Below are 24,459 nucleotides of genomic sequence, written 5' to 3' on the forward strand. Positions count from 1 at the left end.
AAGGAAGCCAGTTGGCAATCTCTCTGGAAGGAGCTGCTTTTATGGCTGTCACTCAAGAGACAGGTCCCAGATCCCCTGGCATTGACAGCCAATGGGGCTTGCATTCAGGAGTCCCACAGGACTGCGGTGGATAAAGAAGCAGTTGTTAATGGGCGTACACATAAGTACTTGCTGTAACCATCCCCCCAAGGTTCTGCACAGAGGAGCAAGCCAAAAACACCCATCTTCCAGTCTTTCCCTGGAAGGGATTTGACTGCATACTTTGCTAGCTTATGCCTTCTAATCAGCCTGCATCTAGGTGCTGACTGAGATCCTCCCCCTTAGGACACTGATGGGTCTTGGTACACCCTCTACTACTGGGAGCCACTACGAACAAAGACAGCAACTTGGACTAGCACAAAGATTTAAGAGGCAACCAGGAGCTTGTGCTGGGATGATTGACAAGGTTCATCTACACAAGACCAGTCTGTCAAGACTGGGAGAGGTGGCTGTTTGATCTGATGCACAGAAACCAAAACAGAGTCCAGGAAAATGAAGAAACATAATAAGTTCCAAACAAAAGAACAAGATAAATCTCCAGAAACTGATCTTAATGAAATGGAAATAAGTGATTTATCTGATAGAGTTCAAAATAACAAAGATGCTCACCGAGGTCAGGAAAGCAACAGATGAGCAAAGTGAGAATTTCAACAAAGAGACAGAAAATGTTAAAAAAGTACCAAACAGAAATCACAGAGCCAGAGAATACAATACCTGAAATGAAAAATTCAAAAGAAGAATTCAACAGCAAACTAGATCAAGTGGAAGAAAGGATCAGCAAACTAGAAGACAGGGGGATGGAACTGATCTAATCAGAGGACTGAAAAGAAAAAGGAGTGTTAACCCTGTCCCTGAACACTGATGTTGTAGAGAAGTGCTATTACAAGTCTACGCTGCAAACAATGTTACCTCAAGTACTACAAACTGTTCTTAGAGAAAGTCTAGAAATTTACTAGAAATTTCAAGGAATTGTTTGCAATACCAAGATTTTGTCCTTTGCCTGTAGCTTCAGTTGCCCAGACCAACTGTAATTTGTTTTCCACATATGTACATACAATCTACTCTCTATGCACGGAAATCCATTCACATACACGCATGAGAGTCAACTTTTACTGAGAACTCAGTATGTTCAGACATTGTTGTAGAAGCATACACTAATTCAACCATTGCAACAAGCCAATGAGGTGGGTACTATTATGCCTCATTTTAGAAATTAAAACCATGGCATCAGAACAGAAATAATTTGCCCAGATGATCTCAGAGACAGGAAGAAACTGGGCAAGGATTTGGCATATAATCTTTTTTTTATATATAAATTTATTTATTTATTCATTTATTTTTGGCTGTGTTGGGTTTTCGTTTCTGTGCGCAGGCTTTCTCTAGTTGCGGTGAGCGGGGGCCACTCTTCATCACGGTGCGCGGGCTTCTTATTGTCGTGGCTTCTCTTGTTGCGGAGCACAGGCTCCAGACATGCAGGCTCAGTAGTTGTAACTCACGGGCTTAGCTGCTCCGCGGCATGTGGGATCCTCCCAGACCAGGGCTCGAACCCGTGTCCCCTGAATTGGCAGGCAGACTCCCAACCACTGCGCCACCAGGGAAGCCCAGCATATAATCTTAATGACTATTACACTAGAACTGCTTTCAAATAGAATACAATGTCTCACCATGTAAAGCAACTGCTCCAATTTTTCTCATGAAAATACATATATCTATATAATATATACTTATATATCTTGGTGACATAAATCTGTCTGTTATAAGGATATGGATAAACCAAAGGGTCATGATAGATGGAGGCTTGGAAAACAAGAACACATCTCCAAACATCAATGAAAATGGCAATAAGATAACCCTTGGCAATTTGGTGGTTAGCCCAGTTTTCTCCAAACTTATTTGATTATGCATCTCTGTCAGCAAAAATAATTGCACATATGCCCCAAACCCAGAAAATTGTATGCATATACTACTGTCAATGTACAGACTGAAGATTATGAAATCTTATTTCTAAATCTTAGGATAAAAAATAAATACAGCATGTGGATAACATGAATCCCACTTTGAAGGTTCTTAGTTTAGGCTGTTCATATGAAATTATGAAGTTCCATAACTTTCAACAATTTATCATTTTGCAGAGGCACAGACTGAACCACTGCAGAGTCCAACCTGCTATGCTGAGAGAGTTGCTGTGCTAGGAAAGTACCCCCGTCGCTGACCTACACCTGCCTCTCCATGAGGCTTTGAGGCTCTTTACTTATGTCTTTGAGCATGGTGACTAGTGAGAAATTATGAAAGCTTTACGTCTTTGTCAAAATGAGTCTGCCTTCCAAAATATAAAATACCCTCTAATATTATTGATAAAATTTGTTTTAAAAGCCAGGAGGCTTAAGCAAATGTAGTTCCTTAGCCAGAAAGTATATAATAGATAGATAGATAGATAGATAGATATGTATATATACACTCATATGAATGAATATATGTATACGCATGTGTACATACACCAATAAATATATGAATATATGTGTGTATATACATATGTATATATACATATGTATATATGTATATATATATGAATAAAGTTCCTTAGCCAGAAAACATTTTTTTCCTCCTATACATACAGGAGAATTACAATAGCAATATCTAGGATGTGCGACTCCTTAAAGGTCTCAGGATACACCGCTCATTCATTCAAGTACTTCCTGAGCACCTGTTATGTGCCAAGCTCTTTGCTAGGTCCTTGGGGATGATGGTGAGCAGAACACACACCATCCACTCCCTCAGGAAGCCCACCCCTTCATGCGTATCAGTCAGCTGCCACACAGCTAAGTGCAGCACATGGGACTCAGGCACGGATGACTTCTTTCATCCAAGGTCTTAAGAAATAAGAAACATCCTTAAGTGCCAGGAGAGTTTAAGTATAACCCTAATAAAGGAAAGAAATGGAGATCCTCTCTGATTGTGGCTTATGACCTTATGATTGATTCTGCTTAAAAAAAAAAACATACCCCTTTTACCTAGAGTAGTTCATTTAATCTTAATCCATGATCAACTTTAAATCAACCTGTAACCAGAATTTATCAGGAAACAGAAACTCTTAAAGACAGCATCATCCCACCACAAAGCTAAAGTCATAGGAAGAATACAGAAAAACAGCAATAGTACATGTTTGTGTCCAATAAAATACAGAGCAAAATTCTATCTCCAATAAAATTATGTTATTTGTCATCACCATAAGTAGTATGTGTTGAACAATGTAGCCTCATGAATAGTATGAGCTTATATACAACATCTATATCTCTGTTCACACAGATTCCGAATGGTTTTAAGAGTCTATTTAATGATATTGAGTCTATTTAGCCTTTTAGTAAAGAAGGGGCATCCAGACGTAACTCCAAAAGTTAGTATAAATATAGTAAATATGAATGCTGTCAGTGACACTGACATTTTCAAAGATGTCAATGCATTGGTTACATTTCCTGCATGGCCACATTTCTTCTCAGTGTTCCACAGAGTTGGCTGCACGTTCTTCCTTGCTCAATGACTCTACCTATTTGGAAACAGGACACCAATATCCCCTTCTTACAGCAAGAAAACATATCAAAGGAAGCGGAGCCACAGCTCAAAGCAGCTGGCTCAAAAGCCTGCCACAAAGAAACAGTCCTTCCCTCCTTGAGGAAAAGCTCTTCACCCCCTGGAACAGAGTGGCATCAACCAGCCTAGAGATGAGTGGCTCAGAATGTCAGGGATCCCAGATTGAATAGTGCAAGGCTCAGGTCAAAAGCAGGCAGGAAAACCCACCCAGGCAAACAGGCAACAAATTGTAAGGCACATTTGAACTTGACATAGAGAGGAGACATCTTAATTTCCTGGTAAGGACCCACCTTCAAGTGAAGAATTTCCCAGGACAGTCCACCCAAGAGGCAACTCCAGATGGGTCAGAGCCAGCACGAGCTCCTCGTCCAGAGCAGGCAATGCTCCCGCCGTCAGGGCAAATGGGGTCAGCAAGGTCTGGTGGCTACTGGCTGTGAGGCGATCGGCTTGGGTGACCAGCAGACGAGCCAGCCTGCAGGCCATGTTGTCCACATAGGTCACGGAGTCAGAGCCCATGGTCACAGGGGAGTAACCTTCCGAGCAGAGGCACACAGACACCGTCACCGTCTCCTGAAGCCTGTGGCCTGGATGACAAGATAGTGAACAGTTCACCCAGAGTCTGCAGAAGATGCTCTCCCAGTGTCCAAAGCTTTGACCTGAGCATACCACACGCTCCAGGAGAGCAGGGCAGAAAGGAAATGTGGCCAATTATCTTTAAATGCCGCCAAGCCTGTGGGTCCAAATGAACACTGACCCCATCTTCTTCCAGTGACTCCTGATTTTCAAACTGACCTTTATGAGCTCTGACCATCTCAGGGCTGCTTTCCCATCATTACCACTGCTATTTGGCATAGCTTCACCTTGTACTTCTAGCCAACCATCAAATTCAAGTTTGTCATCTTAAAGGCCTTTGCCCTTTCCTGTTCTGGCATTTCCTTCTGAGTCATATGTTTTTATATATTTATTTAGGTGATAGTTTTATAAGGTAGCACCACAAGGTTACACAAGTTTACCCTAGTTCCTCAGACTTCTTCTGAACGTGAGTAGGGTGGGTAAACACTTCTCAACAGAAACATTATATGTACTGTTCATTGGCCCACCACCACTTCTGAGAATGGCTTCTCTGTCTTGTAGATGTTCTTAATACTTCTGTTGGGTGGTCGCCTAATCCTGCTACCCGTGCCTCTCCTTACACTCCATTTTACCAAGGTTGGTGAACTTCCACCCAGGTATGTTTTTATGTTGTCCTCGGCAGAATGTCCAGGAATTACCACCACCAAACTTCTGTGATCATGATATTAATAGCTGGACAGAAGAAGGGCTAACATTCAGCTACCACTGGCCCCCAAGCAAACGCCTAATGGGTGCAAATCATCTTTGCTCTGCCTTATCCCCCAAAGCTTTTCCCCAGAAGCTATGCTGCCAGGCTTCAAGGAATAAGAGCGTCCCAGGTTTACCAGGCAAGAGCTACTGCTATCGTCACATCATTGCCTTTTTAAAGTGGTCCAATGGTACAGCACAGAGTGGAGCCCCTACCCCCAGACCACACACCTCCACTATATACTACAGAAAACTGTTGTACCTACTTTGGAAAGGTACCCTGGTAAAGCTGTATCCAGGAAAATGTACGATTCAGAAATGTGGAACTGTCTGCAGTGAGTTTGTTAAAATCAAGGTAAGAACTCTCCCTTCTAAGCAGGCCACAATATAATCATAAAAGATTTTCTGTAACACACAAGGAGTAGGAAGGAGGTTCACCCCTACACGCAAGTAAAGAAAAAGACAAAAGTTTTGATGTTAGCAGTGGCGCTTTAGTTATTATTTTTATTCTCTTATAAGAGGCTGATAAAAAAAAGAGAGAAAAACCAAGAAAACAGGGCCAAGCTAAATGCAGCAAAAACATCAATGTAAATACCAAAGCAAAAGGGACTAGCAGCCAGTATAACTCTGTGCCATTAACGTGGTTTGACTTTTTTTCTTGTGAGTATGGGAGTTACTGGGCCTGAGAGAGAAGCGCTTAAAATTGCCCAGGGCTTCCCTGGTGGCGCAGTGGTTGAGAGTCCGCCTGCCGATGCAGGGGACACGGGTTCGTGCCCCGGTCTGGGAAGATCCCACGTGCCGCGGAGCGGCTGGGCCCGTGAGCCATGGCCGCTGAGCCTGCGCGTCCGGAGCCTGTGCTCCGCAACGGGAGAGGCCACAGCAGTGAGAGGCCCGCGTACCGCAAAAAAAAAAAAAAAAAAATTGCCCAAAGCCCCAGAAATTGCACAATAGATTGATTGATTCAGTGACCAAACCCAGGTAGGTCTGAAAGGTCTTTGTACATCACTACAATTCTCTACGTCTGTGTTTGCATGTTTCCTGTCTTCCTTCTTCCCACATGCAACAGATGTACTACAGAAGCACTTAGAAACATTTTTCTTTTAAAAATGAGGCCAGTCTTACCTATTAAAAAATTGAAGGTTCCCTCTATGATACAATTTAAGAAGGCCTAAGAGACCCACAGTTAAAACCAACCAATCAACAAACAAGAAAAACACCACAAACCCTCCTTTCCTGCAGGTAATGGCATATTAATTGCACCTTTAGTCTACAGCTTGATGTCTCAGATGTACAACCCACATGCCAATGAAAATACAAAACAACTGTACCTGAGGAGGGGCTGTTACTTCATGATAACACATTAACACGATACATTAATTTGTCATCTGTCACCGTGGTACTTGAAGACAGCTGGGAAAATTACAGGTTTCAGAATGTGAACATTTTGGTGGTGGGAAGAGACAGTTCTGGAAGCTGAGATCCAGCAGGGAAGTGTCTGGATGGACATGCTGCTAAGGAAGGAACCCCTGCCACCCAAAAGAGCAAAGCAGAGAGCAGCTGCTGGACTGACCACAGGAGAATGAAGACCACTGTCAAGTATCTCAGATCTGCCTGAGCTGCCCTTGGCCACGGCCCCGGGACTGCAGGCAGCAATACGAAGACAGAGCGTCTTCTCCACGGGATTGCATCCAGGGCACCCCCAACCTGGAGGTTAAGTCCAAGGTGGGCTGCTCAGGGAGCTGCAGACACAGCTGGAAGTGGCTCAGACGTGAGATAACCCAGTGTGAGTGTTCTTCCTTACATACACATACACACACACTCACACACACACAAACGCACAAACACATTCTCGCACACACATACACTCTCACTCATACCCATCCCACCTTGGAGCACCATGAAGGTGCTCACAGACAGGTTTTTCAGTGGCACAATAAAGAGGACACCTCACCTGGAACGCTGGATTGGAGAACGTTATCCTCCGTGCGCTCTGCGATCACGATGTGTCTCTGATGAGATCCGTTATAAACGAAGTAAAACTCGGCATCTTTAGGAAGATAAACATTTTTGCCAAACTTCGCATAGACCGTCATCTGCCCCTGAAAAATGAACAAGTCAAGGTATCATCACACTTCCTCGTCCTGGCTCTAAGAAACCACAATAAAAAGGGCCCCGAGGGCTTCCCTGGTGGCGCAGTGGTCGAGGGTCCGACTACCGATGTGGGGGACGCGGGTTCGTGCCCCGGTCCGGGAGGATCCCGTGTGCCGCGGAGAGGCTGGGCCCGTGGGCCATGGCCGCTGGGCCTGCGCGTCCGGAGCCTGTGCTCCGCAACAGGAGAGGGCACAGCGGTGAGAGGCCCGCGTACCGCAAAAAAAAAAAAAAGGGCCCCGATACAAAACAGGGTCCTTTGTAATGTTCATTTGATGTGGGCGAGCCCAAATATCGTGAATCCTTCTTCCTAACAACAACGTTTTGGACGGCAGGGCGATGTTTCCTGATCTATTTAAGTATGCGTGTCAGAGCTGGTTTGTTCTGTTTTCAAAACCGAAGAAGTTAGAGCATACAAAAGAATTTCTTTATTTACTAGATGTGCAATTATGATACTTGGTTGTATTTTACTTTCTTTGAATTCCTACTACCTGATGAACATCATTGCTTGTATTAATTTTGTCCTGTACCTGAGATACCACCATAGTATAAAGCTTCAAAATAACTATTCTTAACCATGTCCTTACACTGTACTGGACCACAGCGGCTTGTAAGAACCTTAATTAAATATTCACAAACATTGCCAAATAAACAGCACTATGTGATCCAACACTTGCTGTGCCCTTTCCCCCTGGTTTGTCTTCTCTGAGGGATTTCTCTGTCTTCTTTCTTATCTAGCCTGGCCTCACACTTTCTCTTGAAAGCTTCTGGTTGGCACAAAGCCCTGCTAAATATCCTGGTCCCAAGGAGAGGAGCTGCCAGCCTGGGTCACTGAGGCACACTCTGAGGAAGGAAGGAAGGAAAGAATGGATGGGCAGCAGGCTAATGCTCCCCAGTATATCATAATCCAGAGGCGGTGTCGGGCCATTCGGTAAGTGCTACAACCAAGGCAGCAGGGACGGATGAGCCTGCCAGATTGTCTGGGGCCTGGAAGGCTTCAAGGATTCGGGATGCTCCCTCCCCCAACCACAAAAAGGCAATACAAAGGGGGCCTCCAGGGAGCAGGTACATACCACCCAGCTTGTGGGAGTGGCAGGAAAATGGAAACCAGGAGGTGGGAAGGGTCACCCACTTTGGAGGGCCTCCAGAGCTCAGCCCAGTGTGGAGAAGCATCTGGGCTTTTGTGTGCTTGCCCAACAAAAACAAACCCACTCTTCGAGAGTTCCTCAGCCCGTGACAGGAGAGAAAAGTGAACACAGAAAAGCCTCCACCGTCTCCTTAACATCTGTTTGCCTTTGATGATAATTAGCATGGTATTCCTTAGGATATCAAGAGGTAGGTCAATCAAGGACCAAAAACAAAATCAGCGTGGACCTCCTCTTTCCAGTAACTACATGGTTGTTCTAGCTAAAATTTTAAAAATAAACGGGCTATGTTTCCCTAGTGGTTTGCAATCCATCACACACATAAAACATCATCGTGAATCCTTAATAGGAATAAATACACATTGTGGAGTTCTGAAAAAAAAAAAAACCAGTTCACAGTTTTGAATTGTCCTTTCTCTGTGTGTGTGTGCGCGCGTGCACACACACAAATACATAATCAATAGAAAGTGACACGCCAAGAAAAATCTACCATACAACAGCTTCCAAAAATAAAAAAACGAAGTTCAGGAAGAGGATCTGAAAAGCAAAAAACAATAACAAATGTCTGACATGACAGACAGAGGAAACTTAGATGAAATTCCATTTCCTAAAAACAGAAGAACAGCTTGCTTTAGTCATGTTCCCGGTTTCTAAAGAGACTGTTAATTATCCACGGACAAAATCTGAACCGACCTGTTGGTGATACATTTTTGTAATGCTAGAAAATAAATTGTATAAACAGATCAAAGTTTTCCACAGATCACAAGGATATCTAATCTGTATCTATTCAAAACAACGATCATATTACTACTTGATTTGGTTAGGTGAACCAGGACCACAACTTATGAAAGTGTTTGCAACCCTTTTCAATGCAATACAACTCCAAACAGGAGAGTTTTATAATTCAACCATGCCTCCCTTTCAAGACCATATACCAGGCTTTATATTGGTCAAAGAAGATAAATAACAGTCAGGTCAGAAATAAGACAGGGCCATTAAACAGAGATGCTCAGAAGTCTTAGCACTAAGAATAATTCAGCAATAAAAAGGGTCTCTCATTTGCTAATCACAAAGAGATCAGAAAGATATGGTGAAGAATATTATGGGAGGAGGAGGGAGGGGATGATACAGAAACGAACAAAGAGACCCAATGAGATAGAAAGGAATGGGGGGTGGAGTGGCAGGAGAGGAAGACAGGGAAAGGAAATATGAATTTGAACAAGAACGTTTTCATTCAGAAAAGCTGGACAAAGCTCAAAGGAGATTTAGATAAAGCTACCAAGAAGACCAGCAGAAGGAATGAGCTTCTCATCACGTGCTGAGGAACAAGCACAGCATAAATGATAAGGCACAGGTGACAATTTTTGACTAAGACTGAGGACTTTCTAATCACTGTGGCCATTCAAAATCTACTTTTCTCAAAAGGCCACTCATTTTATTAATGGCAAAGATAAATTCCAATGTACAGATTTCCAGTGTGTCGCCATTATTTCCCCATCTGGATTTAATTGCATACTTTGTTTTAGGCAATTGAAAACTATAAATTTTTGTAAATGAATGTTGGCATCAATATCAGAATCATTCTGCTTCTATGCAGAAAAAATAGAGATGTGTTATAACCTTTCTGTCAATTCACTATATTCCAAATTAAAAAAAACAAAAACCACTCAGCTACTTCACTGAAATTCCTGGAAACAATAAGAGGCTTAATAGGCAAAATGATCTTCCCAAATTAATCTGTAGATTTAATATACTCTAATTAAAACTGAAACTAAATTTGTCAAATGAAACTCAACAAGCTTACTGTAAAGTTCATCTGGAAGAATAAATACACAAGACTAGAGACAAAAGTTTTGAGAGAGAGAATAATGTTTGAGCTGTGGGGGGAGGGATCAGACCATCAGAATTCCATGGCAGAATTTCCTGCCTTGGAAATTATGTAATAATAAAGGTGGCATTTCCAATCAGTGGGGAAAGAATGAACTATTCAATAAATCATTCTGGTACAGTAGCTATCCATCAGAAGCAAAAACATTCTTCACACCAAATACTTAAATTCCCAATTAATTCAATATTGAACTTAATCCGTAAGTGCATAAAATTAGAAAACTGTCTTAAATTTTTCATTTTTGAACAAAATGATAGCAATGAAAGCTATCTAAGTTTCATCTATACTGACACCACCCTAGTGTATCAACCTTTTTTAATTTTTCCTATTTCCTTCCAGTCTTTGTTCAATGCACAGCTAATTATTACATAGTTATACTCATGGCATAAATACACATATGGTTGTACTTTTCGCCTATCAAAAGCATTTTTCCATGTTGTTACAGTGTTTGGCACCATTTTTAATAGCATTCCATCAAGTGTTTGATGTTCCATAATTTACTTAATCATTCCTCTATTGTACATTAAGGGTATTTGTAGCTTGCTAATATTATTTAAAAAATACTATAATAAATACTTTCATGTGTATTGTTTTTATGCTTTAAATTACTTTTTTAGAGTAGAATTCCAGAAATGAGGCCAAGAATGGGCACAACTGTCACCACTGCTTTCCAAAAATGTATCGACTTTCATTACCACCTGTGCTGGTCAAGAGTATCATTTTCATTCCAACTTTGCCAAAACTTTCTTTTTTATTATTTCCTAAGTTGACAGATAATAAACAGTTCCTCATTGATTTAATTCCTATTTTTTCCACTGCCACTGAAATTTATTGCCCATTTTTATCAAAGCCTATTACTAAATGGTACCAGCAATGTTAGTGGCCTGATTAAATTTTGCTTTAAAGAATTCTAGTCTTCCCTCTTCTCTTTACATCTAAGTTCACCTTTGCCATAGGCAGGCCAAAATTTTCACTTTCCCAAATGAACCCATTGAGAACAACATCAAAATCATCCCCTTTCCCCTGTTACTTTCTTGTGGCCAAATCAAAAGCACCCAAACACTCCTGTAAAACCACTAAAGGTCAGGTAACATGGAAAACAGGAATAACTAAGGTAGAAAAATAACTAAGTATAATCACACTAAATATCTCTCAATATAAGCACAAACAAAAAAAAATTAGGCAAATTAAACCAACATTTTTTACAATCAAGTATCCCCCTAGAGAAATTCTACTTGTAAAACTCATCAATAATTCTCAAAGATCAAACCTTCTGCTGAAATGCTGTTATCACGTATGGATTTCACCAAAGAAACCAAAGGGGTATTAAATGTATTTGCCACCATAAACTATTCCATCCAACTCTCCCAGCTCCTCTTCCAATGGCATTTAAAATGGAAATGGACAGTGACCTTGATGTGCATATTCTAAATATTTTTTCATTTATCTACAATGGTCTCTAATTCAAGTTCTCTAATACCCTGAATAACTTGGTGGCTGTATTATCTTGATCACTGAGTATTCTTGTACTAATGTTCTCCTTCCCTCTCTCCCTTTCTTCTCTCTCACCCTCTATAGACAATGTATCTGTGTTTACTTTGTTAATAACAGCATCATTTGCTGGACAACCACCTTAACTATGTAGTTTCTAAAATACCTGGCATGACAGGCAGTAAACAAATACTATAGTTTCAAATGATGACAATGAGAACAAAGTGTGCATCCTTTTATAGTGAGGTTTCTTCATCTGTGGCCACAGAAAGAGTCCATATGGGTCTCAGTTGGTCTGCGAACCTCTAAAAATTATGAGCAAAACTGTTTATGTGCATGTGTGTCCAGTTTTCTAAGGAAAGGTTTATGATTTTTATCATATTCTCAAAGGCATCCAAAGATTCAAAAAATGTCATGAACCATAGTTTTCGTGGTAACAAACAAAAATGGGAATTTAATAAATGCTTTTTATTGATAATTGTCACCTTTTCATATGACAGTAAGACTGTTCTGTTTTCTAAGGTATTCTAGTATTCTACACAGCCTTTATATGGGATGATTTTTTGACAGAAGTACAATGAAGGTAAATGCTAATTGACATTAAATATTACAATAAATATTTCCTAATACATGCCATTAAAACCATTATCATAATATAAATATAGCACTCTAAGTGAACTATTAAATTTGATTTTTTGTTTTTAGTATTGGAATCTTGACCTCTTTATAGTAACCAAAAAAAAAAAAAAGTTAGTAATTCTACCTAGAGACTTCTCTGCAGAGCACAGTGTGTTGAATGTTGTAAGATCCTTAACAAATAAATTTTAAAAAGATGCATTGTCCCATGTCATAGGTAAGTGAATAAAAGTACAGGTACTAGTTAGTACCAGCACTAACAGGATCCCAGAGCCAGATGAACAGTATTGGGCTTCTTGCTTTCTGCCCCACCCTCTAAGTTATACTATCTTTACATTCCTCAAGCAAAATTCCAAAGAAAGGGCTGTGGGCACAAAATTTTTTAATTCTAATTACTGTATTCAACTCAAGTATTTCTTTAAAACAAAGTTTGAAAATGCAAAAATTATTTCCTATATGTTGTGTGCACATATTAGATATAAATGCATATCTGTAGACATACATATATTATTTTATACGAACAGTATATAAAGTGATTTCTCATGTATTTTCTCATCTTATTCCCACAATAATGTCTGGGAAGTATTATGATGATTTTTATTTTATAAATGAGAACACTGATACTACTCTCAGGTCCAGGGTGTGGCAAAGCCACAAATAGATCTAGATCTTCCTGTTTCAGGCCCAGCACACTTTTCTCCCCAACATGTCATGGTACAAACAGCAAGTGCTCAGGTATTAATTGATATATCTACACCTTTACACTTAACTCAACATTTATTTTATGTACTGAATACAAGGATTCTCATCCTGAAACCCATGGGTAGATGTGGGGTTGAGAGGGAATGGGAGGTAGGAGAAATGTTGCTTAATCCCCATGAAGATATATGCACAGTTTCAAGCATTCATCTGGGGAGAGTGTCTGCCTTTTAACCAGAGATTCCTAGGAGGGTACAAGGAGCATATGATTCAAAAAGGTTAAGAACCGCTGATTTAAAGCATCTTTCGTACAGTGTAAAATATAAAGGTCATTAAAATTTACTATCCAAACCAAATCTAAGTCAACAAAATTCAGTTGAATATAAATTGGTTAGATCCAGGGGAAAATATCACAATGTCATTTTTTTTAAGGAAGGTAAACCAAAATGAGCTAAAAGACTTATATGTTTCTTCAGAAATAGCTTTTGGGGTAGGAATGGCTTTTTTTCCCAGACAGGATGAAATAGAACAGAACAGGCCAACATTCCTGCTGATAACAAGAAAATAAAGACTGAAAAATTAAAAGTAATATTCTTAAAAGCATCAGAAAACTATGGAATTGAGAATAAAATATAATAAAAACTCTGGAGAGGGCAGAACCACTCTGAGAGGTTACAGAAGCTAGAAGACAATGGAATGGTATCTTTAAAACAATGAAAGAAAGTAAGTGATGACCTAAAATTCCCCACCTAACAAAAATATTCTTAAAAATGAAGTTGAAATTAAACGTTTAAGACACATACTGAGGGAACTCACTGCCAGCAGGCCAGCACTAAAATAATTACTAAAAGAACTTATTCAAGCAAAAGTAAAATGATCTCAAACAGAAACACGAAAATACAAGAGGCAGTGAGGGGACTTCCCTGATGGCGCAGTGGTTAAAAATCTGCCTGCCAATGCAAGGGACACAGGTTCGAGCCCTGGTCTGGGAAGATTCCACATGCTGCAGAGCAACTAAGCTGAGCCTGTGCTCCAGAGCCCCGCGAGCCACAACTACTGAGCCCGTGTGCCACAACTACTGAAGCCCACACACCTAGAGCCTGTGCTCCACAACAAGAGAAGCCACTGCAGTGAGAAGCCCATGCACTGCAACGAAGAGTAGTCCCCACTTGCCACAACTAGAGAAGGCCCGCGCGCAGCAACGAAAACCCAATGCAGCCAAAAATAAATAAAATTTAAAAAAAATAAAATTAAATAAATAAAAACACTACGAACTATAAACAAAAAAAAAGAGGCAGTGAGGCACAATGAAGTGAGTAAATATAATTAATACCTAATGTACAAAATAATAATTAAAATGTCATGGAGTGTAAAGTATTTGTACAACTACAATGTCTGACTACAGTAACATAAAAGGGAAGTGGAATTAGAGTATGTAACAGTTCTGGAAAAATGTTAAAAGTAATAACTTACTATATTTATAATATGTCAAATCTACATGTATGTTGAGAGTAACCACTAACAGAATAGTAAAGGAATGTAAAGCTAACCAGTCATAGAGTAAAAAACGAAATAGAAAATACTCAAAAACATAAGACAGGAGAAATTAAGAACATAAAACATGTGTCAAATAGAGAGTTATATGATAGATATTAATCCAACTATATCAGCAATTATATTAAATATAAACAGACTGACCCAAATACAATACTGAGACAGTTAGGTATGGATTTTTAATTCGATAACAGTTACAATACCTATATGTTGCTTACAAGAGACACGCTAAAAATAACACAGGAAGTTTAAGTAAAAAGATACACTATGCAACACTAACCAAAAGAAAGCTAGTAGAGCCAAAACAATATCAAAGTAGTTTTTAAACCAAGACATATTACTAGAGAAAGAGGAACTTTTCATCATACAGTGTAAGTTAAACAAGATGATACAGTATTAAATCTGTACGCACCTAATACAGACATAGCTTCAAAATATATAAAAGAAAAACTGACAAATTCACAATCACAGTGGGAAACTTTAACATGGCTCTCTCAGTAGCTGCTAGAGCAAGCAGACAAAATTGACAAGGATATAAAACATCTGAATTACACAATTACCAAGATTACTAATCAAAAGGAATAATTACCATAAATTAGATGTACACAGTAATATTTATTAAAAAGGCATCCATTATCAAAACCTCTGCATTAAACTCAGTTAAACATAGACACAAGCATAAAGAATTCTTGACGACTTTCGCATTTGGTGAAATGATTCACCACTATAGAATTGAAATAGTCTTTGTTTCTGTAACACAGCTAAATTGAGTGGAAAACAATTCATGACGAAGGTCAGTAAATGACTCTAGATTCCTCACAAGACCAGAAGCAGGCTTTAAAAAGTTGCTTAGCTTACTTCCTTTTAAAATCACTAACTTACTCACAGATTCCATAAAAACATAGAACTCTTAGAAACTGAAAACTGATACTTCAAGTAGACCACAGTAGGAAATATACTGAGTTGGATATAAGAATACTTAAACTATAATCTCTACCCTTCCATTATCCCAAGATTTCTTGAGGAATAAATGTCCTGCACTTGGTTCCAAACCAATCAACTGAAAAAATTCAGAATGAAGCAAAACGCCATTTAATAGTTGGATATCAGTGGGGATTTTAGTCAATAATCAACCAAGTGTGAGTTATCACTGAGACAGCCACCCAAAAATGCTAATTCTGCTCAACGCTACATTGAAGAAAATCTAGTAAGTTCATTAAGAATGGTTACGGTCCAGCTCTTCTCTATACCTCTCAGACATACCTGGGCCATGGAATACTTTATTAGAAATATAGACAAAACTGACAACATGTTCAGAGGAAAGTGACAAGGATGCTGCAGGGACACAGAAACCATGCTGTCCTATGAGGAACAATTGAAGGAACTGGGACTGCTTTGCCAAAGGAGAAAAGACTCATGACTAAACGGTCACTGTCACAAATATCTGAGGGTCTGCCATGCAGACAAGGGATTACACGTGTTCTGCAGGCCCCCAGGGGAACGCATAAAACAATGGAGGGAAGGACAGGGCACAACACAGAGTTCAGTTCCACAGTGAGAGCCTTCTAAGCATCAGCGATGTCCAAAGGTGACTTGGATTACTTCAGCTTAGGAGGAATAAGCACTACCAGGAGACGGTGCCTTTGATTTTTGTTTTGCTTATTTGTTTATTCTAAGAGAATGGGGCTAACTAGCTAGCCTTGAAAGTCTAGAATTTGTCACACCATGTATATAATTCGACATTAACAGCTTCAATCTAAGAAAAATGGGAGGTCTAGATAAGTGGTGTTTGGGGCCTGTTTAATTTCTCCCTTATTTTTTTGCTTTGGTTTATCTCCTAGCTCCTTGGATTGATGATTAGTTTATTTCCACTCTCTGCATTGGTGGTCTCCAAACTGAAATCAGGGGAACCATAGGTTCTGATGGAGGAATGTTGGGACTTTACAAACTTTCCTTTTAAATTTCATTTTGGAAAATATGGTTTCAATTATATTTACATCTAAAAAGATTGCATTCACTTAAATGTATTATCTACCAAAGTTTAATACACTGGAGAAGACTTGAACTGCTAGGCTAAGTCACTGCTCTCATTGAATTAATAAATGTAATAAATTTGAAAAATATAGCTATGATAAAGTTTGTATCAAGTTTATACATCATTCTCCATAATACTTTGTGTGGGGGGAAAAAAAAGATTTCTCCTTCAAAAAATAAAGTTTCAGCACCTCTATTTAGGGTCTCTAAGGCCCCTCTGACTCTAGGACACCCTCTGCTATATAGTCTATATTGGAAAATAAAGTCCTATTAGCTCATTTTATATTTCATAGCTCAAGCTTTACATTCACAACACGGTAAACACTACGTTTCCCCAATTTCATATTCAGGTTGAACCCACGCAGACAGTAATCTCACATGGTTATTTCTAACATTTGAAGTCTACAGATTTATGTCAAACCAAGTGGTGTCTGAAGGTCAGTGTAGGTCAGCTGACAGGACTGAACACACCATACCAAAACCAAGACTACCAGGAATACAAGGAACCTTAAGTCTCCATAAATTGACCTCTCCTAAACAAAGAACTGTGACCTGCCACCTGTATTCTTATTTCAGGGTAGACCACAGAGCTCCTGCATTCCACAGTAAATCCCTCTCATGAGGGCACAAAGGAAAGGAGCCCTTTGCCCCTCTCATCTGGCCAGCTGTGCCCGAACACCCCTTCTAACCTCTATCCCTAATGCACACAGGCACACACTCACGCACACACGCAGAGAGAGACACACACACAGGCCATTCTTAAATAAGAGCGCGGAAGATTCTGCAGAGTAATGACCCAGGCAAGATAAAAGAATCAGAGAATCCTCACTAAAAGAAGCACAGGTTCAGAAATTTATAAAATATACAGCTGAAAGAAACTCATCTGGATCAAAACCCTGACTTCACCAGTGAGGAAACTGAAGGCCCACAACAACAGGTGACCTGTTCTGGGTCCCATCACACAGCAGACCTCAGGCCAGAGTCTATGTCTTCACCCTCCATCCAGTCCTCTTCCCACTGCTCCAAGCTACAACCTCTGACCCCCAACTGAATCCTACTCCTCCCCAAAGGACTGGGAAGAATCTTTATGGAAACAAGTTAGGATCAGAAGCAAACTCTCCCGACGTCCCCTACGCCCACTACATCCATATCCCTCCATCCTCCTGTCTCTTCTCTTCCTAGACCCCCATTATCTTTGTTCAACCAAAGAGCGCTCTCAGGGCCTGCTGCCCTTCTCCTGACTCTTTTCCTTCTCAAATTGGAATAAATGCAGGTAAAAGCCAGCTCAGTCACAGAATGGAAAGCATGAAGCCACAGAAACCAGAGAAGCAGGACAATGAAGAAAGAGCATCCGGAGACCAAGATCAGCCTCAGCTCCCACAGAGTGGATGGGAAGCGAGGAAAGAAACAGACTCAAAAGATGAGGGCTCAGTGGGGAGGGAAAGGAAGAAACAGCAGCAGCGGCAGGCTGAGGAGGGATGACAGCGGAAGAGGACAAATGGCTAGAAAAACAAAGCAACGTGGAATTTAATTGAAAAGGGCAAGAAAGATAGAAAATAGATAAATGAAAATGAGCAGAAGAAAGACAAAAATCCACCCTACCAGGAACTACAATCTGGAAACACCTTTGTAAAAAGAAGGGAGGTGGAGGGAAGGACCTAAATTTTGGCGCCTGCAAAGAACGTTTCATCTGATCAAAATCAAGAACTAAGGGCAAAAGAAACACTACAGAATGTGTATTTTTGTGACACATCATAAAAGGGGGAGGGTGTGTTTTCAAACTACTCACATCCAACTACTTGCCACACCCCCACTCTAGTAATTCCACCTTTCCTATGTCATGTACAACATTGTAGGGAGAAGGGAGGACACACTAAGAGATTGCTTTCCCATTCTCCCTTAGAGTCAACAGTGGCTTTAGAATGCAAGAGCCCCTTTTTCTGGCCTTGTCCTTTTTTGCCCCTTACTTAGGATTCTCTCTGAATCTTCAGGTCAACTGTTCAGAGTTCTCAGCCAGTGAAAAACAGTACCTACATCCAGAACTGCCATGTTGGCTTCATCAGAGGTACCATTCAGCCAAAAGTCAATTGGAGTCTCCTCCCTCTTCCTTACCCGGCACCAAGTGCAGCAGGGCCAGCACAGCATTTGGAGCAACGCACACAGAGAACCAATCCGAAAAGGCTGAGCATGCAATCAATCTTGTTCAGAATAATACCTTCCATTTCCCTAGTGCTTCACTGTTCACAAGGTGTTTGTGCATGCTACCCGGCTTGAACCTCACAACCCCCAGAGACACAGACAGATGAGAGACTGGCCCGTGACCCACCAAGGAGCCAGAACCAGCCCCTGGTCTCCCCATACATTCAGGCCTTCACTCCAGATATGTACTGAGTGTCGACTAGGTGCTGTGGCTAAAACAAATCACCTACCCCAGGGGTCCCCAACCCCCCTGAACCGGGCCGCACAGCAGGAGGTGAGTGGCGGGCGACCAAGCAAAGCTTCTTCTGTATTTACAGCCGCTCCCCATCGCTGGCATTACGGCCTGAGCTCCGCCTCCTGTCAGACCAGTGGCTCCATTAGATTCTCATAGGATAGCAAACCCTACCGTGAACTGCACATGCGAGGGATCTAGGCTGCGCGCTCCTTATAAGGATCTAATGCCTGATGGTCTGAGGGGGAGCTGAGGCAGTGATGCTGGCACAGGGAAGCGGCTGCAAATACAGATTATCATTAGCAGAGAGGTCTGACTGCACAGAGACCATAATAAATCAATTGCTTGCAGACTCTTATCAAAACCCCATCAGTGAGTGGCAAGTGAAAACAAGCTCAGGGCTCACACGGATTCTGCATTATGGTGAGTTGTATAATTATTTCATTATATATTACAATGTAATAATAACAGAAATGAAGTGCATAATAAATGTAATGGGCTTGAATCATCTCGAAACCATCCCCTCACCCCTGTCCGTGGAAAAACTGTCTTCCATGAGACCAGTCCCTGGTGCCAAAAGGGTTGGGGATTGCTGACCTACCCTATCCTTCTAGTGGGGAGACAGACACAATGAACAAATAATTAAGCTCCTGATGTGTGAGCGATTAGGAAGACCCAATAAAAATAAGGCGGGGTAAAGAGAGAGATGTTTTACATAGGACAGTAGTAGGATATTCTAAGAGAGACCTGAACAGAGTAAGAGAGTGAGCCTTGCGGATGTGAAAGAGCATTTCAGGTTGAGGGACCAGCAGGGGCAAAGGCCCTGAAGGGACATGTGCCTGGAGTGTTTGGAAAACACCAAGGAAACCTGCTGGTTGAAGCAGAAGAGGAGGGAAAGGGGAGGCAAGGTCAGGGGTAAGGAAAGGCCGCTGTAAGGACCTGGGTGTTAACTCTGCAGTGGGAAGCTGTTGCACAGTTCGGGGTAGAAAGGTGACAAGCTCGCAACTTCATTTTAAAAGGATCGCTCTGGCTGCTTTGTTGGGAATAGGCCATGATGGGACAAGGGGGGCTGCAACCAGAGAGGCCCACTGCAGGAACATGGGCAAGAGACGACTGACATTTTCTGCCCTCTCGTGGAGGTTCTTCCAAGAGCAGGAAAATGCGCCCGTTTCCCAGGAGACAACACCCTTATTCAGCTCTGCTTACCACTGACTGCAGCAGCCCCAAAAGCCCTGTGCCACTGAGAAGATGGGGCCACGGGGCAGAAATGGACACTTTCCATTGTGTTAAAGTAGGCAGTTATTCCAGGGCCCTTGTGAAAGTGCTCGCCTGAAACCCCAGTCCTTCCTTCCATTTCTTAACAGACAGATGATGGACGGATGGGAGGAGGGGAGAAGGAACTCCCATTGACCCCTCTGCTGGCATTTATCAATCAGCAATTTACAAATTCAGATGACCAAATAGTACTTACGGTCAAATGGCCTTTCAATCTGACCATGAACAGCTTTGATCATTCGCTAACTCTAACCCAAACTTCTGTGGTATATAAACTTCTGGTTTTTCACAGGGCCAACTATAAACATTTGATGGACAAATATCACCTAATATGCTTTACAAACCTTACTGTGACAGACGCCTAGGTGAGATACTCCACCATCGTTCAAGCCCCCACCATAAAGATGTTATTGAAGTCATCTCAGGAAAAAGAGTCAGACTTTGTCTTAACTCACGGTGAGTATGGAATTTCTCACTCCTGGACATGGAAATTCAATGTGAAAACAGTAGTATTTACCGATTTATTCCCTGAGGTTGCTTAGGAACCCATAAGGATAAAAATGGCAATCGCAGGATCCCTTTGTGTTTTAAATTATAGTACCGGGCATTTGAATGTACCAGGCACCATGCTAAGTGAATTATCTCATGAAATCCTTACAACCACCCTTTGAGGTAGAAACCGTCACCCCCATTTCACAGATGAGGCAACCGAGGCTTTCAGAGGTAAAGTACTCTGACCACAGTGATCTGGAGCAGATTCAGGTGCAGAATCTGGAGGTTCCAGCCCACCTCTGCTAGGTAGACTCTGCTTCCCACCTAACTCCTGGCACATCCCGCCACTGTGCTCAGCACTGCATCACCTGGAAGCAGTGCCTGGCCCATTGCGTTGACTGACAATCACCGCAGACATAACTCAATGAGGTCTTAACAAGCTACATATGAATGTACTTTGAGTACTCAGAAGGAAAGACTCGTGTTCAAGGAACATGAATATTGTGACCACTTTTGAATTATTTTATTCTCCTTTCTCCCTTCATACAACAAATACCTGATGTGTGCCAAGCACAGATGGTAGGAAGAAGACAAGACCTGACCCTTACCTTCACAGAGCTCGTGGTCTGGCAGGCAGAGAAAAGCTTAAACACCCAAGTTAGGACCAGGGGTCCCTGCAGAGATGGGTGCAGGAGTAACCAAGTCCGCCTTGCAACACTGGGAAAGACTTCCCAGAGGATGAAAGGGACTTTGTCAATGGAAGGGAATTCCAAGTAAAGACTGGGTATAGAACAGTTCCTTGGGGTTTACTGCGGCCGGAGGTGGAGAGCAGGGCCAGAGGGGAAGCTGGACATGAAGGCAGAGGCCAGCTCACAGAGGGCCTTGGGGGACAGGGATTCACCGGAGGGATTCTGAGCAGGGGAGGGACACATCAGATCTGCATTTGATCTAGGGGACAGAGGTGGTCACACCAGAAAGGACCCTGTGGAGGCTGGCCTTTCTTGGAGTACAGTCTCTTTCACAGTACCCTATGGCTCCATAATTTCTAAAGAGTACTTAAGATAACCCTAGAAGGTAGAAGAACACGGGTTTGGGTCAACACGACTGACCAGGTAGACAAGAGACGCTGGTCTGGTACTGCTTTAGAGCGAGGAAGGCAAAGGTTGATTGTGAGGGTTAAGGCAGACCTGGGTTTCAATCTCAGCTGCCTCAGCTACCTAAACTGTGAAATGGGGATAAATACAGAACCAACCTATCTTATGGGATAGGTAGGACTAAATGAAGTCAAGTGTACTGATACTTGCCCAGCACCTAACACTTAAGTGCTTCATAAATAAATTAACTAGCTGTTAATATGATAGTACTAAAACCATTATTAGTTAGCATTCTTAGTTCACTGAAGAAACATTTGTTGAATACCTAATGTGTGCGGAACACTTTCCTCCATTTGGAGGTATAGTGTCCTCATTTTGCAGATGAGGATAGTGTACCCAAAAGGCTAAATTATTTCACCAAACCTACTATGACCCTCTCCAATTCCTCTTAGAGGCAGCAACAGGATCCAAATAAATGTAGAAATAAGCTCTATACATCCATTAAAAAGATTTCACATTTTATCAATGAAAACTCTCTCTACTTCAAAACAGTCTTCCCTCTAAACTGCAAGAAAAAAAAAAAACAAAACTAAAGGCATTTTTATCCTAAAGATAATTCACTCTAACAGTTTGGCAAAGTAATATCAGTTATTCATTCTTCTGGACCTGGGTGCTACTACTGTCTGTTTACAGGTCAACAAACAGAGCACTCATTTTCGAGGATCTTAACCAAATATCTGGCAAACTCTGGGTCTCACGGGACCTAGATTTGCCTTTGTCACTGACCTATCCTTTTTTGTCTAGGTCTAGGCAGTATCTTACACACAGACAGGACTCAAAAGGTTAAATTAAAAGAAAGTCCACCTCTGTAAAGCAGAAGAATCATTTCATACTGTTTGTTGATTCCACTGTGATCTTTCATATACCACTTTTTTCTTAATCCGAAGTAAGATAGTTTCATACTCCATTCATCAAGTATTAAGCCCTTATTAGAATACATTCCACACACTGTTCTAGGAGCAACAGAGGCATGAGTGAACTGAGCAAACCCCTGATTGCATGGAGAAAATATCAGATAACGCTGAATGATGCCAAGTGCCTAGGGAGTTATTTTAGACTGGGCAGTCAAGGAGACCTTTGAGAGGCAGGGCATGGAAGCTGAGATTTGAATTGCAAGATTTGCAAGTTATTTTAATGAAAGAAGAGAAAGGAATAAGAATGGAGTGAAAGGGAAGGAAACAAAGAAGGATAGGTCAGTGAAGAAAGCCAATCTGTTGGAAACAATCAATGAACGCTTTGTCCCTAGGCCCAAACACAGGTCTGAAATGATGGGGAGCTGCTTCAGAGCCTTACGCTGGGTAACAGGTAAGTAGGAAAGTAAATCTGGCCACTGTTAATAGAGACACCCTGGAAGCTCGTTGGTGTAACACAATAAAAGTTCATTTCTTGCTCACATAACAGCCCCATGCAGATACTGCTGCTTCGGTGACTCTCCTCCAAGTAGCCTTCCAGGGACCCAGGTTCCTGCCACCTTGTGGCTCTGCCCCCGGCAACACTTGGCTTCCAAGTGACCCTGCTCTATTCCAGCCTGAAGGAGAAAAGAATATGGACCACCACAGCTGTCCAGGCTTGAGCCTGGCTCCCATCTCCTGTCCCATTCCACTGGTAAGGCCTCAGCTCCCGAAAGTAACTGGAAAATACTATATAGCTGTGTGTCCAAAAGAAGGTTTGGTTATTGGCTTAATCTCTGCCACAGGCTCCGGCACAATGAGTGATTCCTAGAGAACATCTAAGAGCTAACAGTGTCACTAAGTCCCAAGCTCAGTTTAATGAAAATTGAATAATACCACACTTCAAAAAAAAAAAAAAAATCTAAGAGAGGCAAGAGTTGGGGATTGTGTTGAAAGTAAATGATGGCTAAGCAGTGCCATCATACTCACATGGCTATTTTCTTTTCCTTTTAATATTTATTTAGGCTGCACCTGGTCTTAGTTGCGGCACACAGGCTCCTAGTTGCGGCATGCGGGATCTTAGTTGTGGCATGCAGACTCTTAGTTGCAGCATGCAAACTCGTAGTTGCGGCATGCGTGTGGGATCTAGTTCTCCGACCAGGGATCGAACCCGGGCCCCCTGCATTGGGAGTGTGGATTCTTACCCACTGGACCACCAGGGAAGTTCCTCACATGGTTATTTTCAAAAGCACATTCTGCCTGCCGCTGTCTGTGTGTCTTTGTCTCTGTCTCTCTCTCTCTGTCTCTCTGTCTCTCTGTCTCTCTCTCTCTCACACACACACACACACACACACACACACACACACACACACACACACGCTCTCTCCGTCAACAATTTTACCCCAAACATAGTGCCAAAAGTTATACTTCTGCAAGTGTCCCTTAATTCAGGAAAAAAAAGGAGCTGGGAGAGAACAGCTTCATCAATAAAGAATTGCTTACATAATAAAGGAAAAGTGCATTATTTTAAACGTTGTTCCAAATGATAAAGGAGATTTCTGACACCGAACATTAAATCACGCCACTTAGGTACTACCCCGAAAGTACAGCATGCACAGCTAATGGATGCTAAAAGTTTCCCAGAGGTACACGACTTTATAACTTACCTGTCAGA

The 24,459-nt window shown here is 41.6% G+C and overlaps 1 protein-coding gene across 1 annotated transcript in view; it reads right to left on the minus strand.

The window, feature by feature from the left end:
- Positions 1-24,459, minus strand: part of ARHGEF28 (Rho guanine nucleotide exchange factor 28) — a 256,291-nt gene that overhangs the window by 181,095 nt on the left and 50,737 nt on the right. The window contains exons 2-3 of the mRNA XM_082834982.1: positions 6,899-7,046; positions 3,918-4,211 (exon numbers count right to left, since the gene is read on the minus strand). Of these exons, the coding sequence (XP_082691108.1) occupies positions 3,918-4,211; positions 6,899-7,046 (442 nt within the window). The remainder of the gene's footprint in view (positions 1-3,917; positions 4,212-6,898; positions 7,047-24,459) is intronic.

The sequence above is a fragment of the Leucopleurus acutus genome (assembly GCF_964270905.1).
Source record: "Leucopleurus acutus genome assembly, chromosome: 3".
NCBI lineage: Eukaryota > Metazoa > Chordata > Mammalia > Artiodactyla > Delphinidae > Leucopleurus > Leucopleurus acutus.